The sequence below is a fragment of the Vanessa atalanta genome, chromosome Z (assembly GCF_905147765.1).
Source record: "Vanessa atalanta chromosome Z, ilVanAtal1.2, whole genome shotgun sequence".
Taxonomy (NCBI): Eukaryota; Metazoa; Arthropoda; class Insecta; order Lepidoptera; family Nymphalidae; genus Vanessa; species Vanessa atalanta.
This window is the reverse complement of record NC_061902.1, coordinates 6,154,647-6,175,596: the sequence shown is the minus strand read 5'-3', so window position 1 is coordinate 6,175,596 and position 20,950 is coordinate 6,154,647. Positions and strand designations below refer to the sequence as shown.

General features: G+C 31.3%; 1 protein-coding gene across 2 annotated transcripts; it reads right to left on the bottom strand.

Moving 5' to 3' along the window:
- Nucleotides 1-1,650: 1,650 nt before the first annotated feature.
- On the bottom strand, nt 1,651-11,901 carry LOC125075854 (zinc finger and SCAN domain-containing protein 2-like). 2 transcript variants are annotated; one of them, XM_047687667.1, is made up of 15 exons: nt 11,689-11,901; nt 10,891-11,061; nt 10,385-10,499; nt 9,719-9,823; nt 9,156-9,304; nt 8,179-8,311; nt 7,984-8,093; nt 7,440-7,532; nt 6,715-6,837; nt 5,880-6,103; nt 5,275-5,376; nt 4,453-4,622; nt 3,905-3,988; nt 2,771-2,949; nt 1,651-2,323 (listed from the first exon to the last, which is right to left on the bottom strand). In XM_047687667.1, the coding sequence occupies exons 1-15, from the start codon at nt 11,830-11,832 to the stop codon at nt 2,213-2,215; spliced, it is 2,013 nt and encodes a 670-aa protein (XP_047543623.1). In that variant the 5' UTR covers nt 11,833-11,901; the 3' UTR covers nt 1,651-2,212. The 2 variants fall into 2 exon arrangements, with proteins under 2 accessions (XP_047543623.1, XP_047543624.1); XM_047687668.1 differs by having other exon boundaries at nt 9,156-9,301.
- Nucleotides 11,902-20,950: the final 9,049 nt, after the last annotated feature.

The window sequence follows — 20,950 nt, the reverse complement described above, 5'->3', positions numbered from 1 at the left end:
TTTTTCCATACTTATAAATGAGCTCATAATGCTTACATTTTTGTACCCTTTTTCAGTGCATTGGCGCGTCGTGTAATGCAACGGTAAATTAAATTGTTGTGTACAATATTTAAATCAATGATTTTTATTATCGCAAACAAAAACGAAGTTTCTTTTCATATTAATTTACAAATAGCGTTTGCCGAGTGGTCGAACCCGTCAGTAATAATTATTGAAAAATTGAGGAAAACATACACATGCTATTTCCAAAACAAAATTAAAACACGACAGTAACTCCGAAGCAAAATGGAGAAAAGATACTTGAACTTAAGTTGTTGCTTTTTTTTAACAATGTTTATAAAAATATATTTAATTTCAGTGCACTGGATACAGATGTCATATGAGTGTCAACTAATAATACATATATAGAGAAGATCATTTTTTTCATGGAAGAAATTAAATAAAAAATAAATCATGAATAAATATGAGAAAAAATAAAGTACCTATTTTTATATGTTGTTTATCTTTGTAAGGTACATAGCTCATATTCGACGTTGTCAGAGAGTTCTTTGTACTTCGTCGGTCCGGGTACTTATCCAGACCGACGAAGTACAAAGTTAGTACTCTCAGACAACAAGGAAAGTTGGAAAGTTCCAAGCGAACGCTGCCAAAACTATAAAAGCTACGCGGATTTTTGTATATACTCACAACTCATAACATATATTAAATAAAAACAAATAATTCATCAAAATTTGTATATGTATTTTGAAAAGAAAATCTTAATTTATTCATATTATTTACAACTTACAGATACTTCATTCTAGCCACACATTTACATTCTAAACTATAAATAACTTATTTACATAAGGAAATGTTATGTAATACAATAAAATATCAATCTTAACTAATATGTTAGACCTAATAAATAAATATATCAGATCTAGACTAGACTTAACAAGGAATCGGAATCTTATGACACATTATATAAATATATTTATTAGTTTATTCAATAAAAACGTCGTTTCGGAGATTTCGAAGTCAATGATATAAGGAAGGACAATCGAACGATTGCGATCATTAAGCTTCTAATACAAGAATTTAAATAAAACATTACAATGCCTTTAATACAACATTAATCTACAAGTTAGAAGAAAATATAGCACATGATAGATAATTTATAAATATATAAAATATACAAGTCATATTTATTTATGTGTAGGAAAAAATATACAAATAAAAATATGACCAAAATATTATATATAGACCCTAAAAAAGATTGATTGTGGATAAATACTCTACGTCCAACGAAATGTTTGTATTCGTACTGAATGGTATTTTAAAGCATATTACAAAACAGTGCAGTTTAATGTTTTACTTTTCATGTACTTATATAGCCTAACTATATATAGGCTATATATTATATAGCCTATTCCAATTGAATAAAGAATAATGATAAACAAACCTGAGATATACTTATTATATTCTATAGGATACAAGAAAAAAAAAATTGTGTATCTTAATTCATAATCAAACACTACAACAAATAACTATTTATGTCAACTTAAATTTTTCCAAAATTCCGATATCAACTTCGTTATTCAAACCGCCATTTTGTCGCGAATCCATAATGAATATCCTAATTACTCAATATCTCGCAATACCAATGGTATCGGTTTAATTCATTATTAAAGTTTATTTGTCATTACTCCTCTTGTTGGAATAAGTCTATACTAACACACAGTCGTAAGCAGGATAACTGTATTCATTCAGTTTCGTAAGACTTTGTACTGCAGTTTTTTTTAGGGTTTACATGTGTAAAAATGCAATTTACTATTCTTACGACCTTACTTTACAAAGAAATGCTGAATTAAATTAGAATACTAATTTTCACTTAAATAACTCATTATTGCACATAACTAATCTTCATCGTATCAAAATAATAAGAATATAGTTTTAAAAAATATTTTTAAGTAGCGTATACATAATGCATATTTTAATGATACGCTTCCTGTAAATCTACAAACCGGTCATACGAAATATGAGAAAACACTGAACGCGTATTCATCATGAACAATCATTCATGGATAGTTATGTAAAGTTTTAACTACATTTTATTTATTTAAAAAGACAAAAAGGTACCATTTCCGAAGACATATTTTCACCGTTCACCGATTATCGCTTGTATAGTTGCTGATAGAGATAAATTCACTAATCGAAATGTGATTCTGTCCGATTAATGCGTCTGTGTGATGCTCTGTACGGTGTAGACAAGAGGCGCCAGTGGCGGCGCGGCCGCAGTCGGGAAGTGTCCGTGCGCACGTCTGTGGTTGTGTAGAGCTGTCCCCTGTTATATTAATATGTGATTTCGTAAGCATGTATTAAATCATAATAATAAGTTGTATAATTCCTGGGTCTGGAAGACTAGACCCAGATTAAGGTATTTTATCATCAAACGGCAATGTATAATTATACAATGTGAACCAGTTAAAAAATACTACAAAGGTATGTCCCACATTTTAGGCACTAGTATGTGCCACTAACTATGGGAAAAGCAACGTAACGTACGGCAAAAGGTATGATTAATATTTTATAGTTCTGCGTCTATGGGGGGAGGGTGTCCCCATAAAATCAATAAGTTCTCTCGACACCAGATCTGTCACACGCAGAAATGATATTTATCCAAGTTTTCTATATAAATACTTATAATGATAACATTTGATTTTCTCGATACTCAACTCTTTCCCGCTTAAATAAATAACTAACTTTTCTATTCTATTCACAACCGACATACCTGTATGAAACGATCTCCGCATAGTTCGCAGACGTAGGGCTTATCGCCCGTGTGTCTCCGCACGTGTAGTTTGAGGTCGTTGCTTTGGGAGAAGGCCTTCTCGCAATACGGACATTTGTAGGGCTTCATACCGGTGTGTACGCGCATGTGTCGTGACAGCTTATTACTGCGCGCAAATGCTGTGAATGCAAAATAATATAATTATAGTCTGTTAATCCATTTAATCATAAAATCAATTTAAATTAAATTATACCAAAATAATATATATATATTATTTTGGTATAATAATAATATATATATATATATATATATTATTAGTAGAAAATTAAAATCACAAATAGCAACACTGCGACCGGATATATAAGGACGACGGTTTGGGGTACTCGTGCGTCCCCTTAGCTGTCCGAATATCTAGCGATGGCCTGTCATTGAAGGAAAATGTCTGTTGGCCGCCATTACACTATTTTTTTAAAATATCATTTCATTATCTATTTGTAATAATATATCAATATACACTGTTGTAAAAATCAAAAATTATATTTTGGTTACACTTAAGTGTAACAAGCATTTGTAAACGTTAATGATTTTGATATTTCAGATGAAACTATGATTATGTTGACTCTCGTTTTTTGCTGTCTCTACCATATTCTCACAGTCGAAATATTTTAATATTAATGAAGGATTTTTTTATAAACATTTTAAAACATTTTAGTCGATGTCGACCAGGCTGCTATTATAAAACACAAACGTATGCAGAAATAATAGGTCTCTATTGCACACTCTCATTAACAGATATGACAGCAATTTGAGAGCACATGCAAGGTTTTTTTAACAGAAAAACTTATTAACCTTTAATCAAATTTGGATTTGAATGGATCCAGCTTCATGAAGTACACAGTACAGCCTTATAAGTAAGCTACTAGAGTACCGAAGCAGTGTTATAAATGACGATGTTCTCCTGACTGACACAGTGCAGTAAACATAATAGTGAACAAACTGCGCAGGCACAACCAGAGCGAATTCAAGCACAGGACCAACGGCTTTACATACTATCCGAGAGTGTTGAAAAGACTACCAACTTCCATACTTAACTTCTATAATTATGAGGTAAGTTTAATATGATCATGTATTTACCTTTACCACACACGCCGCATATGCAAGGTTTCTCTCCAGTGTGAGAGCGCCGATGGCATTGCAAGTCAGAGGAGCGAGGGAAGCCTGCGAATAAAATTTTATATTTTAAGCTGAGAGACTAATTAAATATCAGTTAAGTTAATTAAAACTTTAGTATGAACATTGTTAAGTTTATTATTACATGGTTTTATTGTAATCTAACTGTGAATTTGGTATAATATCATTTTCGATCTTTACCAAGATATTTATTATTATATATACAAATATAACAATCGTATAAAGAAAAAGAAAACATTTAACAAATTAATTATTACGTTACATAAATATAATGTAAAATAAAATTGACAATCCATTTAAAATTCTTGATAGATAAGATGAAAGCATCAAAACATTTTGTAAAACAAATATTACCATTAAAACATTTCGAAAAAAAAAACATTTCCACTACATACAAAAGCAAAACACAAAGTAAAGTTGAATTGTTTTTGAGCTTTATTACACTCAGAGAGCCAAATTAAGGCGCACTCAAAAAATAACAAAGTTAGTACCTTTCCCACAAAAATCACATTTATATGGTTTCTCGCCGGTATGTCTGCGCATGTGCACAATGAGATTGGAAGAGTTCGAGAAACTTCGGCCGCAGTACAGGCATAGGCTGGCACTGCTGCTCGTGCCGTCCACGCCCGCACCGGTACTCTCGTGGACACGCATGTGTGCCCTGTAATATTTATACAATTTATTTTTTATTATACTAATAGGAGGACGAAGAATGGGCCACCTGATGGTAAGTGTTCATCACCGCCTATAGACTTAGGCGCTGATTATACAAATACAAATATTAACCTCTCCTTACATCACCAACGCGCCACCAACCTTGGGAACTTACACTGGTTCATTCACCCTTCAAACCGGAACACAATGATACTATGTATATATTACAGTTTGATGGCAGAATATCTGATGAGTTGGCGATACTTACCCAGACAGACATGCACATAGTAAGTGCATTGTAATCAACTCTCAAACAATACTTGATGGTCCCTACCATTGTCGTTGATTGTTTATAATGTTAATTTTCTAAACCCAAAATTTCTTTATATTTTTATCAAAGATTCGAGGAATCATTTTCTCAGGTGTAATCAAACCAAAGAACTTTGTACTGAGTGTGATTAATGTTCAGCTCGAAATAAGCAACATTGACCTGACAAATCATTTTGTAATGTATTGTGAAATTTCAGACTAAAAATCTTTGTTAGTTAGACATTGTAATTCTTGGAACAAATCAGACCAGACACCATTGTCAAAACGTAGGCTTTAGAATCTGTGTTATTTTTAGTCATTTGTATTAACATAAATATGGCAAAAGTCACCTCAGGTTGTCTCGCCTGTGAAACTTCTTATTGCAGACGTCACACTCGAAACATTTGTCTATCGATTTGTGTATCTTCGCGTGCCTTGCTAGCAAATCTTTTCTGTAAATAACAACACAATTATCTATAATCTGCACTAACCACGAAAGGACAAAAGCCTTATAAATAACATTTGATATCTAATTGACGCGAGATCATTTGTCGAGACCTTAAATATTCTATGATATCTATGGTACATAAAGGATTTCGAAAAATGGCGTCTTGAATGGCGCCGAAACTATTATCGGAACTTTCAAAGTAAAATTAAAATTGTAGTAAAGTGACAAAGTTTTGTATTATAAATAAAGGAATATTAATATATTTTTATTAAGAACTCTTAGTTGTGCACAATGTAGATGAGCTATTAATACGTATACTATTAATAATATAAAGGTGTAAATAATTCAAAGGTGTGATTATCTTTGTTCCATCTTCCATCGGAATAGATTACACATTATCATACATATAGGTATAAAGCAATATTTATAGTTAAGTTTAATAACTCCAAACAGAAATAGTATTATATTTTTGCATTATTATTTGCTAGCATCAATGGCTGAACCGACCTGTAAAAGCGTCTATTGCAAGTATCACATCTATGCTGCGGAGGTGCTCTGTCCCGGTCCATGAAACGTACAGACACACTCTGTCCCGTATGTGCGCGCAGTATGTGCTTGTTGAGTGACACTTCGTGCGCAAAACGCAGCCCGCACGATGCGCATGCGAATGAACGTTCAACTCGTGCGCACACCGCTCTATGACGAGCTGCGCTCTTCAGTGTGGCAAATACCTTAAAGAATACACAGATAACATTAATTGTAAATAATTAATCTAAACAAACTCATTCAATCCTAAAGTTAGTGCTTTGATTTTTAGACAATTATATACTTGACTATTTTTATTTTGTTTCTCAAATCTATTAATAATAATTTGCTGTCTATACAATTATTCCATTTATTCTTCAAAGTATAATCCAAAGGTCACATTTATGTTACATAATCTAATTTAATGACGTCAGTAAATAGTAAAACTTGTGTTTCTTACAAAAATAATAACAAATTAAATAATACAAAATGTAAAAAAAGAACATTGATGTTTCAGTTGAACTTTATGCATTATACTAAAAACTTATAAGACTGAGTTTAGGAATTTGCGTGTCCTTCTGGGTAGATATTATCCATTCGTCGGATATCTACCATTTAAATTATCTAAGACACAAGGGAGATACCATTTCAGTATCGTATCATATCATAGTTTGCAACGCATTGATTGCTATAAAAGATTTCTACTTCGAACATTACCAATATAGTAATGATTTATTTTTCTAATAATGACAACGTCTCTATATGATGGTGACAACTTATCTGAAAATAACCAATACTTCAAGTCCGTAAGACATACTTTATCGCAGAGATGGCATCGCGAGGAGAGTTCAGGATGTTCTCGGTCACGATGCTTGCCGAGTTCCACGCTGGATACAAATACAGCTCCACACTCCTCGCATAAATCAATGCTTCCGGACTCCTGTTATATATATAACATAAAAAATAAATTTAGACTTTAATGAAGCGGATAAATTTTTAACTGCAAGAGCTTATTTTTTATTTTATTTTATATTAGATGATTTTTAATTCACCGTTTTTATAAATATGAATCGAACCCTAAGTTGTATTATTTTTGATTGTATATATTTTTTAGGAATGACTAATGACAAACTATACTTTCGTATACAAATTCGATACCCTGCCTATAGTACCCACTCGTATAGCGAAATAAAGCCTATTCCGACGGCAGGAGTAATAAAAACAAATAAACAACTTTGACACACATCAATTCATGGAAGAGAGGTATACCAATGGTGTCCATTATGGATTCGTAGAATAAAATCATTTTGAATGTCAACGAAGATAAGAAGTTAAGTTTAATGCTCTTCCCGAGCATTAGAATAGACTATAAACATGTTGACTTTCAAAATTGTATCAATTCATCATAATATGTAGTATGTCCAATCATCAGAGATCTTATGTATTGTGTATGTTCTTGTAGGGACAATAACATATGTATATGTGAAAATATATTTTCAAATATTTAATCAAGTTTTTTAGTTAATAGTAGGTAATGCTCACCGTATCTCTATTACTCATTAGAAGGTCTTGCAGTAATACTTCAGTAGACAGATTGAGCTTCCGCTCTTCTTCTGGAACATCTGGAGGTTCAGCCTATGAAACAAAAACATTTTATAAGTAACGTAAGTTCATCAGTACATCCACCTGGCACCGGCAGAGTTCAATACAGACATTGTATTTCATTCCATTGGATTCGAAGAAACCAGCTGGTAGACATTTTGTTACACGTATATACCAATCGATTATCTAACTACCTCAACCACTTGTTAAGGTAGTTAAGGGGAAAGGAGGGGTTGGTAACAGACAACCAACTAAAAAGATCTCAAAGGGTCTGAGTCAAATCGTTTTCTTATAATGTGAAGTGTATACAACCCCAAATCAAATGGGATGTGGGACAGCAAATGCTGTCGAAAAATCTAAGTACATAATGAAAAGAGAAGTATTCTTTATTACTTATGTTTGTTTATTCGTATCGTGATATATTAAAATACCTTGTATTGTATGTTATGTAAAATTACTTGAGGTGAACTTGAAGACAACTTACTGGTTTTAAATTATTTAATTCATCTGAAGTTTGCACGCAATTGTGACGCTCGAAATCTTTCATCTCGAGATAAATCTTCTTACACAGCAAACAGTTCAAAACTTTTACATCTGAAATATAGTTTATAATTGATACCAAAAATTGATATGTAATGAGCAATGTATTTCAGAGTATTGTCTCAATATAAATACTGACCTTTATGTTGTACGAGGTGGATCACTAGGTCATCTTTTGTTTTAAAATCCTCTTTACAAAATACACAATTGTGTTTTTGATCCGGTAAGTATTTCAAATTGTATCCATTTTCAGACAATTTATTGAGGATTGTCTGAAAAATTTATTAAATCATAACATTAGTTTTTTATTAAAGCTGCTAATTAATCACAACAAGCTGTTTTATCTTACAAACATTTACACATCAGTAACATCTATTTAAGGGGTGCCTGGGGGTAAGATCTGTTTCCAAAATTGATGACATCTGACAATCTATCTAAGTTTCATACTCCAGTTCTTCTCAGGTCCGAGGTGTTAATTTCCGAACCGGTGGTAGATTTTTGACTATCTAGCAATAAGCAAGTGTAATCAATTCTACATTGAATAATGATTTTTGACTTGACTTGACTTGAATCTACTTGTGACGAGGACTGTTTTGGGTTTAAATAAACTCCTTTATATAATATTTCAATACTTATTATCAGCATGGTTAAATAAAAGTTTTGAAAGTCACTGCATTGTTTTCTATTGATTCATTACACAAAGGCCAAACAATATTTTATTGATTCTATTTCTACATTTGAAGTTTTACAGTTAAAAATGTTAAAATAAAGTTTCAGTTTCAAATGAAATATTTTCTAAAGCCTCTTCCGATAGCAGAATTGGTAATAATTAGATTTTTATATTCCCTGCAGTTTACTAATAGCTCTTTATTACGACTATGAATCTGCCATTGTTATATTAAAAGGCAAAAGCTCACACTATTTGACGGTGTCGTGTTCTAACAACATGTTAATATTAACTCTCCAGGTTAAAATGTATTAAATTAGCATATATGTAATTAACAAGTTGTGTTTTGTTTATGATTTTTTTCCTGCTACGAATGCACAGCACATTGACTTAGACGTTTTGTAAAAATCCGTCAAATTTATAATGTTTACATGATTATGCGTACATACGCTGGTGAGTAGCTTCTTAGGGCGGCCTCGTTTTTTTGGTCCCATGAGGTCACCGTGTTGCTCCCAGGCATGCTTCGTAAGGCCTTCAGCGTCGTGGAAACTAGCGCCGCAAACGGGACAATAGGTGCTGTCTGTCTCATTACCATCTGCTGGAAAAAACAGTTCATTTTTTTTCTGTATTAGAACTCAATTTGGGAAAATTACCATGTAACATACCCTTTAAGGAATGACAACAGTAATTACCCTATAGTTAAATATACTATGGAAAAATAACTACAACAAGCTTGTCATATTATGTCCTTCAAAAACTACACCAAAGTCTTTGAAAGTGTAAGGCATGAAGCCATTTTGTACAGCTTTAAGATTCACTCTTAAAATGTTTGACCATACCAGAAATTTGAATAAAATTTTAAAATTGTAAATGATGTAAACTCAAACATAGTCCCTCATGGTATCTTAATAATTATTAAAATATATTTGTGCTAATTCCACTAAATAAAAACTGTTTACAAATTAAAATATTACTATTGGATAAAAATAATTTTGGTTAATATTAAACTTACCAATAAAATTCTTTTTCTTAATATCACTACTTAAATTTTCATTCTCTATTGGTTGGGCTGTAAATATATCTTTACAATGATCTTCTTCTTCATTTTTAACAGTATCTGTAAAAATTTGCAAAACCATTTAAATATCTATTAGTATTTTTTTACAACATAATACATATTTGCATTATAGTTTTGTCATTCAAATCTGCAAACAAAATACCTTACAATGTAGTACAATACAGTTATTTTATATATGTAGTAAGACTAGCAAATGAGCTAGACATTACTTTACTTTATACTTTATTATACACCACAAAGAGGAAAAAAAAACAACATGGATACAGCCTAAATAAAAGAGGCATACAATTTTGGAGACCTTATCGCTACATCGCAATCTCTTCTAGACAACCAACCAAGGCATTATTTAAGAAGCTGTATTATTTTTTAACCATTCCTTGCATCACTAATGTGCTACCATTTTCCTTGATAGGTAAAATGTTTTGCCTGTAATTAAACTGACTCAATCATCCATCAAACTAGACTACAACAATATTATGTATTGCTGTTTGACAAAGTACTCATCCAGGTGAGCGTACATAAAGTCATACCACCAAGTAAATAAAAAAACTTTTGATTAAAATAGACCACATTGTAATTTTCTGCAGTTTTGTTCCTTACCTACATTATTATAAGTCTCGGAAACATTAGAAAGAGCCAGGGAGAGATCTATATCCATATAATCATCATGATTGTCTCTTGCAAATTGTTCAGTCTTCACCTCAACTGCATCTGACTTTAAGTACCAAAAAATAAAACTAGTTAGAAAATATTCTCTGAAATATCAATGTAATGTTACAATTTTTTAGCCTCTTCCAATCATGGAATAAACACAAATCTCAGTCAAGTTTGACCTTGAATCAATATGAAATCATAAGTCAATATTCTAAATAATCTTTAGAAAATTTTGGAAATAAAAGTATTAATAGGAACTTTTTAGATATAAGCAGTTAAATGGAATTGTGTTATATTATAAAAAAACACATTGAGACTTCTTTTTGTAGTACATAATATAGAGGAGCTATTAGCAAATTATAAACAATTCATCTACAATTGGAGTTGACTTCACACAGCAACATCATATTGTAAAATATCAATACACAAGTGTATTTTTAAAGTTAGATTACCTCAAATGGTAAACTATTATCACTATTGACTTGCTCGGTGTTTTCTCTTTTTAAAAGTCCCCGCAATTGGATATCAGCTTCTTGTGTGCGGGCTTTGAATTCATATGCATTAGTCGCCTTTTCCTTACAGATGTTGCATATTGTTGATGGCAGTCCATCCCCATGTTCAATCTATAATATGATTAGATGAGCACAACACTTTAAAATGGATAAAATATGTTTTATATACAGTTTAAATTATATATATTAAAAAAAAAGTAGATTTTTAGTATTATGGTACATGCTCGTCAAAACAACAATTATCTATACACAAAAATCCAACTTTACTGCCTATTGATTGTTTATAAACAACCAATAATGTATTTATATTAAACTTTGATAGCTGTTCTACTGGTGCTGACAATATGGGTGTATTGGGTATAATATATACTTGTTATTTATACTTGATATTATCTGATTTTTGTGAGAAAATCAATAATATCAAAAATATCAATAAAAAAAATGTGTATAAGTCTTATTAAATAAGACATTATTAACAACCTGTAGTAACAAGCGAAAATAGATTTTATTTGCACATTATGTTAAAAAATATATAGTTACACTTCGAGTTATTTATTAAACCTAATTATGAAAATAATCGCATGGCATAGGTAAATGTAATTCACATAGCGTTCGTGGCACTAATTCGCTATTAATCGTAACAGCTTTTGTATATTCATTCCACATCGATACTTTTTTAACAATATATTATTTTTGTTAGCACAGCATAATTAAACTTTTATTTTAAATATTTAATACCTTTATTCCTGTAATTGACGCGATTATGTTGTCCAATGAGATAGTTCCCAAACGAATTTCAAAAACAGAAAGCATTTCAATTTCTTTTGATAAGCAAGTCCGGCATAAGTCATCAATTTTGAAAATAGTGTTTTGTAAAGCCATTTTGTACAAGAAGATTTATTTGTAAAAACACACTAAATTTATCACTGTTTATAAAATGTACAGACTACAGATTACAGAAATATGGATTACGGATACAGATTAAAGATATGCATGAAAATGACATTTGGAAATGTTGCCAGTTCCTGTAGTGCCACCACAGATTACAATCTCTTCCACTGTTTATGGTATACTAGTTAAAGATATTATATACTAGCAACCTGCCCCGGCTTCGCACGGGTGCAATGTTGATACTTAATATACTACTACATTTTATCTTTATATACAACGTTCACAGCTTTTTTGTCATTAGACAATACAAACCGCTATGTCCCAGATGCCACATTAAATACTTCTAAGATTATCAGAATTTCTCTACTATATAATACATGTATTGTACATATAAACATTCCTCTTAAATCACTCTATCTATTAAAATTCGTGCGAAGATATTAAAATTCGTATATTTATAAAAACAATAATCTGTAATATTATTGTTTAATTATGCTATCAATCAGTCAGTACTAGGAAATGATATGATTATGAAAAAAAAAATATCAAAATAATTAATTAGTCATAAGTGAAAGCTATAGTTTTTTTTAAGCACTTCATTTTATGTTAAATTACGATGAAAACAAGTTACGTTTCATTTGGAATTATTTTATACTTTACTTCATTACACAAACTATATCGGTGAATATTATTCAAAACTGAATTTTTCAAATACTTCCTGTATCTAACTGTCTGGAATCCAATGTATGTAAATTTAGGTTTCACTAAATGACTGAAGAATGGTGGCAAAAATGCTACGATCCTTTGGGCATTTTATTTATCAAGATTGGGTTACCCCTTTTAAGGCAAAAGAAAAATCCTAAAGATTTATTTTTAATTAGTTCTTTTTTATAGAAATTATATAATAACTAACTGTGTACCTGATGTAACATCGGAAACATTGAAGCAACATGAAAACTATTATTATACGATTAAACAGTTTTAAAAATCAATCTCAACAATTAGATCATCGACTTGAACATGATGTCTTAACTTTTGATATAAAAATGTAGGTATTTATTTAATATTAATACTTTAGCCTAAATATCAGAGTCAACGCTTTTTTATTTGTTGAAGTTGTCGAATATCCAAATCAATGTATTTACTTTATCATGATCATCTCTTAATCCTCTGTTACCTTACATTTACTATCTTAGGTAGATAACGATATTTTTTAAAATACTTTAATAAATATATTTTACTTGAAGAAGAAGCATAAATACTGATATTTATTTTTCTGCCATAAAAAATAGCACTTCCATGCCTAATTTCAAGCCCAATCGGCAATTAAATCCTCTTCAAGAATGAATGATAGAAACTCGATAACATTTTTTTAAGCTTACAAGCTAAACCGAAATGACCGATTCCCTTTTTTTCAAAGATAGAAAAAAGGAACTTTTATACAAATTTTGATATCGCTTTTTTATAATCCTTTAAACCTCCTCACATGTTTAATTTTTTTTAAATTATTTCTTAGTACTAATAAATACACCAGTACACAGAATATTTATTTATTATTTGTTTTATTTTATAAATATTATAGTTCTGAAGTTAAAAATCCAATTCCCTAAAATCTGCTATTTTTAATCCATGCGCGACTCTCTTTTTATTTTTTTAATTCTCCTTTTTCGCGGGAAAACATCATGTATTATATTTTAAAGCCATACGAATGACGTTCGGAAATCGATTACACTTTTATGAAATCGGATACAATAACAAAATATGAGTTTATTAAATATATCATTATAATATAAATGTAACTACATAAATAAGTATTTCTAACATTCGGCCATTCTGACTATAAAGTTTGTCCTCAAACTTATTCATCTCAACTAATCAGTTGGCACCACGCCCCTCGTTAATGACTACGGTAGCATTGACTGTAAAAGTTAGCACCTCACCCCTCGTCACAGATTGTGACCGTGTGAGCCTTCCCAACCATCACAGTCCTAGCCAACTCCCGCAATCACAACCGTGCATGACTTCCCAACATAAAAAAAATATCTTTTCTCTTCTATATTGTTGGCATTTCACCCCTCATCACCTATGCGACCGTGTGAAACTTCCCAACAAAAATCTTTTCTCTTTTTCTTGTTGGCATTTCACCCCTCATCACCTGTGTGACCGTGTGAAACTTCCCAACAAAAAATAATTCATCATCACACTAATCAACATTTTTTATACATTTAAATTTTATTCCTTTTATAATATTATATTTTCTTAAATCTAATTTCTATATTAGTATTATATATTATACTATATAAATTATTATTAAATCCAGAGCTCAAAATCACAATCATATTTTGTAACATTATGCATTTTTTTACACACTTTAAATGAATATATAAAAGACAAAATATATTATTACAATCCAAACAATAAAAGTATTATTATAATCTGTTACAATTAGTTTTGAGCGTACATTCATTAAAATTATATAAATTCATATTTATTAAGATCACTCAAATTATAAATTTAATTAGAACTAACTTCACCATCAGAACTTCCTTCATTATCATCATCATTATTATAGGACATATTTATCCAAGGCTGTATACGATCAGCTGACCAAACATTACTATACCGGCCTTTGGTTATATTTGAACCTGGAATACTAGAAACCTCGTATCGATCATGGTCTAAAACATTTGATATACGGAATGGACCAGTAAATTTGGGTAATAACTTTCGACTTTTACCGTCATTAGAAGGACAATTTTTTAAAATTTTTACTAAATCACCTATTTTGTAAACTTTAGCCTTCTTTCTAGTCTTATTAAATCTCAGACTTTGTTTTTCTTGGTCTTTTTCGATATAATTATTTATTTCCTTTGTTATAGTTTCTAAATCTTTATCATTTTGTCTCGTATCGGAAACTGTATCACCAAGATTACCTTCACCCTGTCCTAACAAACGTTTCCCAAATAGTGCTTCAGCCGGAGTTTTTCCTATTCCCTTATTAATCGTATTATTTAATCCCCATTGTATTTTATTTACTACTTGGTCCCATTTATTCTCTCCAAGTCCGTCATTATACGTTCTGAGCGAATCTAAAACCGTCCGATTATATCGCTCTACTTGGCCGTTGGCTCTTGGAGCTGAAACCGCATTAAGTATGTGAGAGACTTCGTATTCTATGCAGAACCTTTTAAACTCGGATGAAGTAAAACATGTACCCCGATCGGAAATAATTCTGACAGGATATCCAAATAAACTGAACACATCTTGAAGTGCTAAAACTGTTGGTGCCGTCTTTGTATTTCGAAGAGCTTTAAGAATACAATACTTTGTAAAACCATCTACAATTAGTAAAAGATATTGATTTCTCTTAGCACTTTTTATAAACGGGCCTAAATGGTCAATATGGACCGTATGGAATGGTATGTCAATTTTTGGAATGCTATGAAGAAAGCCTTCTTTTGGACCAGCCGGTTCCTTACTAAACGCACAATGCAAACATGCCTTTACGTATTTAGAGACAAATTTTTTCATTCGTGGAAACCAAAAATCACGTTTAATTTTATCTAAAGTTTTCTCAGTTGAAAAATGGCCTATCTCATCATGGTTACGTTGGCATATTTGCCATCTTGCACTTTTGGGTACAACCCATTTTAAATCTTCCCCTACTTTACGATACAAGCGATTATTTCGTATAACAAAATTTTCTTTTATATCAATTAAGTCTTTATAACTACTATCTTCTAAAACAGACCTGATGTGTTGTATTTTTGGATCTGATAATTGCAAACTAAGGAGACAGTCATCTTGAGATATTTGCAATACTCGAGTAAAATGATCATAAGTCTGAGAATCATTTTCACTAAGAATAGGATTGCGACTGAGTGCATCAACATGTTGCATCGAATGCCCCGGTCTATACTCTATAGAGCAATCATATTCCTGAAAAGCTATCCACCAACGAGCAACTCGGGGAATAAGATCTCGTTTTAAAAACGTAGATCGTAAAGCATTGCAGTCTGTAAGGATTTTAAAAGTTTTGCCTATAAGGTAGGGGCGAAATCGGTTGAGGGAGGCAACAACTGCAAGGGTTTCTAACTCGTAGGCATGTAATTTTTCCTCGTCAATTGTAGTCTTGCGACTAAAATAAGCTATTACATTGAGTTTAGACCTATCATTTTCCTTTTGTAATAAAATTCCACCCAAACCTAATTTAGATGCATCACAGTGTAATTCAGTAATATAATCGGGATTGAAAATACTTAATATTGGTCGTTGCACCAACTTTTTCTTTAATGTTAAGAAGGATTCCTTCTGTTCTTGCTCCCATTTCCATTTCACATTTTGTTTAGTAAGATCTGTCAAGGGCTTAGCAAGAATAGCAAAATTTTCGATAAACTTTCGAAAATAACTTGCTAAGCCTATAAACTGACGGACTTCATGTACGTTCTTTGGTTCTGGGAAAGAATCTACGGCTGTGATTTTTGACTTGCCAGGTTTTATTCCATCTACGGATATTTCTAGTCCCAAATAATCTATTACTGTCTCAAAAAATCTACATTTTTTAATATTTAAAGTAAGCCCAGCTTCACGAATGAGTTCAAGGGTTTGTTGTAACTTTGAAAAACAGTCTTCAAAATGTTTACCCGTTATTAATAAGTCATCCATGTAAGCAATTGCACATTTATTTTGGGATTTGTTAAGTATTTTGTTAATTGTACGTTGAAAAATTGCAGGACAATTAACTCATCCAAATGGAGCTCTACGAAATTGGTATAGACCATCAGGAGTAATGAAAGCTGTAAGATGCCTACAGTCTTTCTGAACAGGAATTTGATAGTAACCGCTTGCCATGTCTAAACTAGTATAAAAATAATTTCCACTAAGGAGATCTATCTGGTCATCTATTCTAGGTAATGGAAAATGATCCTTTAAAATTTTTCTATTCAGTGCTCTATAATCCACACATAATCTATATCCACCTGTCTTTTTTGATACAAGCAATATTGGACTAGCATATGATGAGTCAGACTCTTCGATTATTTCGTTTTCTTCGAGCTCCCTTACTAGCGTTCTAACTATTTCTTTTTCTGATTGACTTAGTCGATAAGGACGATAAACTACCGGAGTTTCATCAGTAAGTTTTATGGTCAACTCTGTTACGTTAGTACAACCAAGCTCAGAGAGGTCTTGAGCAAAACAATCCCTATAAGTGTCTATAAGTGAATATATTTTCATTTTTTGTTCGTAGGTTAAATTAGAGTTTAAAGTTATTTCTTCGCGAGGAATGGGTTTCAGGTTTGTTCTTATTTTAAAACAGTTTACTTCTGAAAAAGATCTACAATTTTTATCTTGTCCTATTAAATAAAATCTGGTTATAACAAAGTTGCTTGTAAAGTATAATGGACAGTGTGAAAAATTTATTACACTGATTTGACATTTACCATCTTTTAACATGTATAAACCCTCTTGGATGCAATACTCTTTATCATTAACGTTTCGATAACCACCTTTTATATAAATTGTTGCATCTACTATTTCATAACTACAACACTTTATTAAATTTATTTTATCTACTTCACAATCAAAAGACACATACAATCTATATTTCACATTAATTTCTGGTTCTAAACAAGTTAAATCGTCATTATTAATCTTTGACAATATATTTAGTGAGTTTTCTGTCTTTGTAATAATCACATTAGGTAACTCAGTAAAGTTTTGCCCTACTAACATCTGCGTATGTAGAAAATTGTTAGCAACCACATATGCCATAATGTTTGCTTCTACGGAGTCTAAACGTAATAAAAAATTTGTTTTCCCTAAAGGTTGAACTCCAACATTTGCTATCCCACGTATAATTGGTAAATTATCAGTTGAAATATTTAACCCAATTTCAGAAGTAGTTTCTAGTCGTATAAGCGTGCAGTCACTTCCCAAGTCAACAAAACATTCAATTGTAAATAAAGAATTTATTACTGCCTGTTTATAATATTTAGAATTTTTTACGCTTGTACTTTCTGACAATAATACACGTTTTTCATTGTTCAATACATTGTTAGTTTTCTGCGGACAGTTTGAAATAATATGACCGAATTTATTACATCTATCACATTTTAAAATTGGTTTAGAGCACTGATAGAGTCTATGCCCTTTTTCGTTACAATTAAAGCATAACGGTGAAAAACTATCATGTTCAGAATTTAACTTTGTATTTTTGATACGACATTGTATTGTACGATGCCCAGGTTCATTACATTTATTACAGAATAAATAATTATTTAGTTTATTTCTATTTAAATTAGAATTACGATAAATAATATCTTTGTGTTCTTTACAAACGTCTTTAAGAAATTTTAAGAGATCTTCAGGTTCTGTAAAACGAGCGGATGACGCTCCAGCACGTATTGTACGATCATCTATACCATGTATAATGCAATCTACTGCCTTTTTCCCAAAAATATCACACACATTTAATAAATTATTTTTCTCATAGAAATAATCATCTAAACTATCTCCTACCCTCATTCGTTTTTCGAGCATTTCTGTTAAAATGACTCCGAAGTTAGTTTCGGATGGAAAAGCTTTTCGAAGTAATATTTGCCACTCTGACCAGGTATGCAAGACAGTATTTTGACTATTATACCAATTTTTAGCATTACCAGACAACTTAGGTAAAGCAAAATGCACAATATGAGATTCACTCCATCCGTATATTTTTGCACACTCATTTACCTTTGATAGCCATAAATCGATACGATGATTCTTTACAGATGGGTCAAATTCCGGTAACAAGTTATTATTATGCGGTAAACTAGGCTTTAATAATGTTTGAACAAATTTAGCTAAATCACTAAAGTTAAGTATTGCATTCGAGGAATTAAAATTATCGGCCTCACCTAATGCACTCATTGGTATGCGCTTTGGCACGTTCGATGACCTCGGAGAAAAAATTGTCTCAGGTACGTCATTGATCGATTGTTCCTGAACTGGACGGGAATGTCCAGTCTGGAACTCACCTTCATCGTTAACACTATCTCGTCCGGTCGCAGAATAGACTCTTGAAGTCGCAATGTCTCGTCCGGTCGCAGAATGGAGTCTCGGAATCGTAAGATCTCGTCCGGTCGCAGAACAGCTCAATCTTCTTCCAACGCCATCGTGTCTCCTTGCATAACTGTTTTCAGTCAAATTGATGTAATCTTGTCTAGTCGCCGAGTCTTTTGTTCTATTGTTATTGCTTTGTATGGGACTTGGTGTTCTTGTTCTATTTCCTCTAATGTGGGTATTCGTATCTTTTGTAGTATAGATTTTCTTCTTTGCGTTACTTTTATTTTTTCTTGAATTTTTTCTATTGTTATAAGAAGTATCATCGTCTTCATCAGATTGTCTTTTTCGCTTATCAAATGGATTGCGAGATCTTGAGCGTGGTCGTTTATAGCGATGCATTTTTGAAACGAAATTTATCCCACTTCTGATAATAAATACACCAGTACACAGAATATTTATTTATTATTTGTTTTATTTTATAAATATTATAGTTCTGAAGTTAAAAATCCAATTCCCTAAAATCTGCTATTTTTAATCCATGCGCGACTCTCTTTTTATTTTTTTAATTCTCCTTTTTCGCGGGAAAACATCATGTATTATATTTTAAAGCCATACGAATGACGTTCGGAAATCGATTACACTTTTATGAAATCGGATACAATAACAAAATATGAGTTTATTAAATATATCATTATAATATAAATGTAACTACATAAATAAGTATTTCTAACAGTACTCACCTCCGTTTTATGTGCAAGTTTCATCTTGTTAGATTAAATAGTTTTTTAGTAGATTATACGTTTATTTCCTTTTCTTAAGACTTAGTTAAAATCAGTTCAACGATTTCAAATGTCACTATTTAATTGTCAAATAAATTAAAACCTTATGATACGAGTTCAAAAAAAAAAACAAACTTCCTCTAACTGATCTTTATGATAATTTTAAAAATGGAAATAAACTTTAAATGGGGTTTCTAGAAAATATGAGTTCCTATGAAGTACGCTTGTGCTTCTTGCACCGTTTATAAGATATTTTATCAAGATCGAGACTTCCATTATATATAATATATAAGAGAGCTTCCATTTATATTTAGGTACCACGTTCAAATATAAATACATATAGGCAATTATTTATACAACTATGCTGTCCATTTCGATTTCGTACAGTTGAAAATAATATTTTTATGGTTCCGTACCCTAAAGGTAAAAACGAGTGCCTAATACTAAGACTTCGCTGTCTGTCTTTCTGTCACCAGGTTATACACACACTTGAAACATTCACAAAATACTTAATTGTATATTTATTTTAATAATAAATAAAAAAATAAACAATAATAATAATGTCACGGAACGATTCGCGCGCGAGTCCGACTCGCACTTGGCTGGTTTTATTTTTCCTCTTTGTCTATATTAAAAATCCATGAACCTGATCGCAGCTCACGGGTTTAAAATTAACGATCCAGAGATCTACACAAACACACACAATAAATTCATTACAATCGATCCAGCCGTTTTGGTATAGTCAAGTGACCTATTAGTACGTAATAAGTAGAATCCGGTTATAAAGACGACAAAGGGACCGGTAATATCACGGCGTACTAAACGAACTAGCAAAATTGCTAGTTCGTAATAAAAGGATGTATTCCCATAGTGACTCTTATTATAACCAAACATATATATAACGGTCGGTTGTTATATCCGAAGTCGTACTAAACGTACTACAAGTGTTAACATAAGTTAATTGTTTTAATTAAGTTTGTTAAACCGGTGAAAACGAATACAAAAACATTTTTTTTTATGAAATATTACATAATTAATATACCATATTACTTAAAAAAAATGTTTAAAATATGAATATCTATGAGTAAGTATATGTTAGTGAAAATGTAAGGTTGTTACGCGATAATTATTCACAACTAACATATATTTATTATATAAAAAAATTGCTTAGATGTTGAAAATTATTTGACACCTGCACTTGAATATAACCTGATAGTATGTGTGGAGGAAGTAAGTGAGTCGCCACTGAAGACAGGGTTAGGTCGACGGCTAATTGTATAGCCAAC

Bases quoted from the DNA above. Each gene is read 5' to 3' on its own strand.
- LOC125075854 (XM_047687667.1), bottom strand. From the start codon at position 11,832: ATGGCTTTACAAAACACTATTTTCAAAATTGATGACTTATGCCGGACT. The intron at 10,500-10,890 runs GTAATCTAACTT...TGGTACTTAAAG, and splicing joins ATAATAGTTTACCATTTGAG to TCAGATGCAGTTGAGGTGAA. The intron at 6,104-6,714 runs GTATGTCTTACG...GTATTCTTTAAG, and splicing joins GATGCCATCTCTGCGATAAA to GTATTTGCCACACTGAAGAG.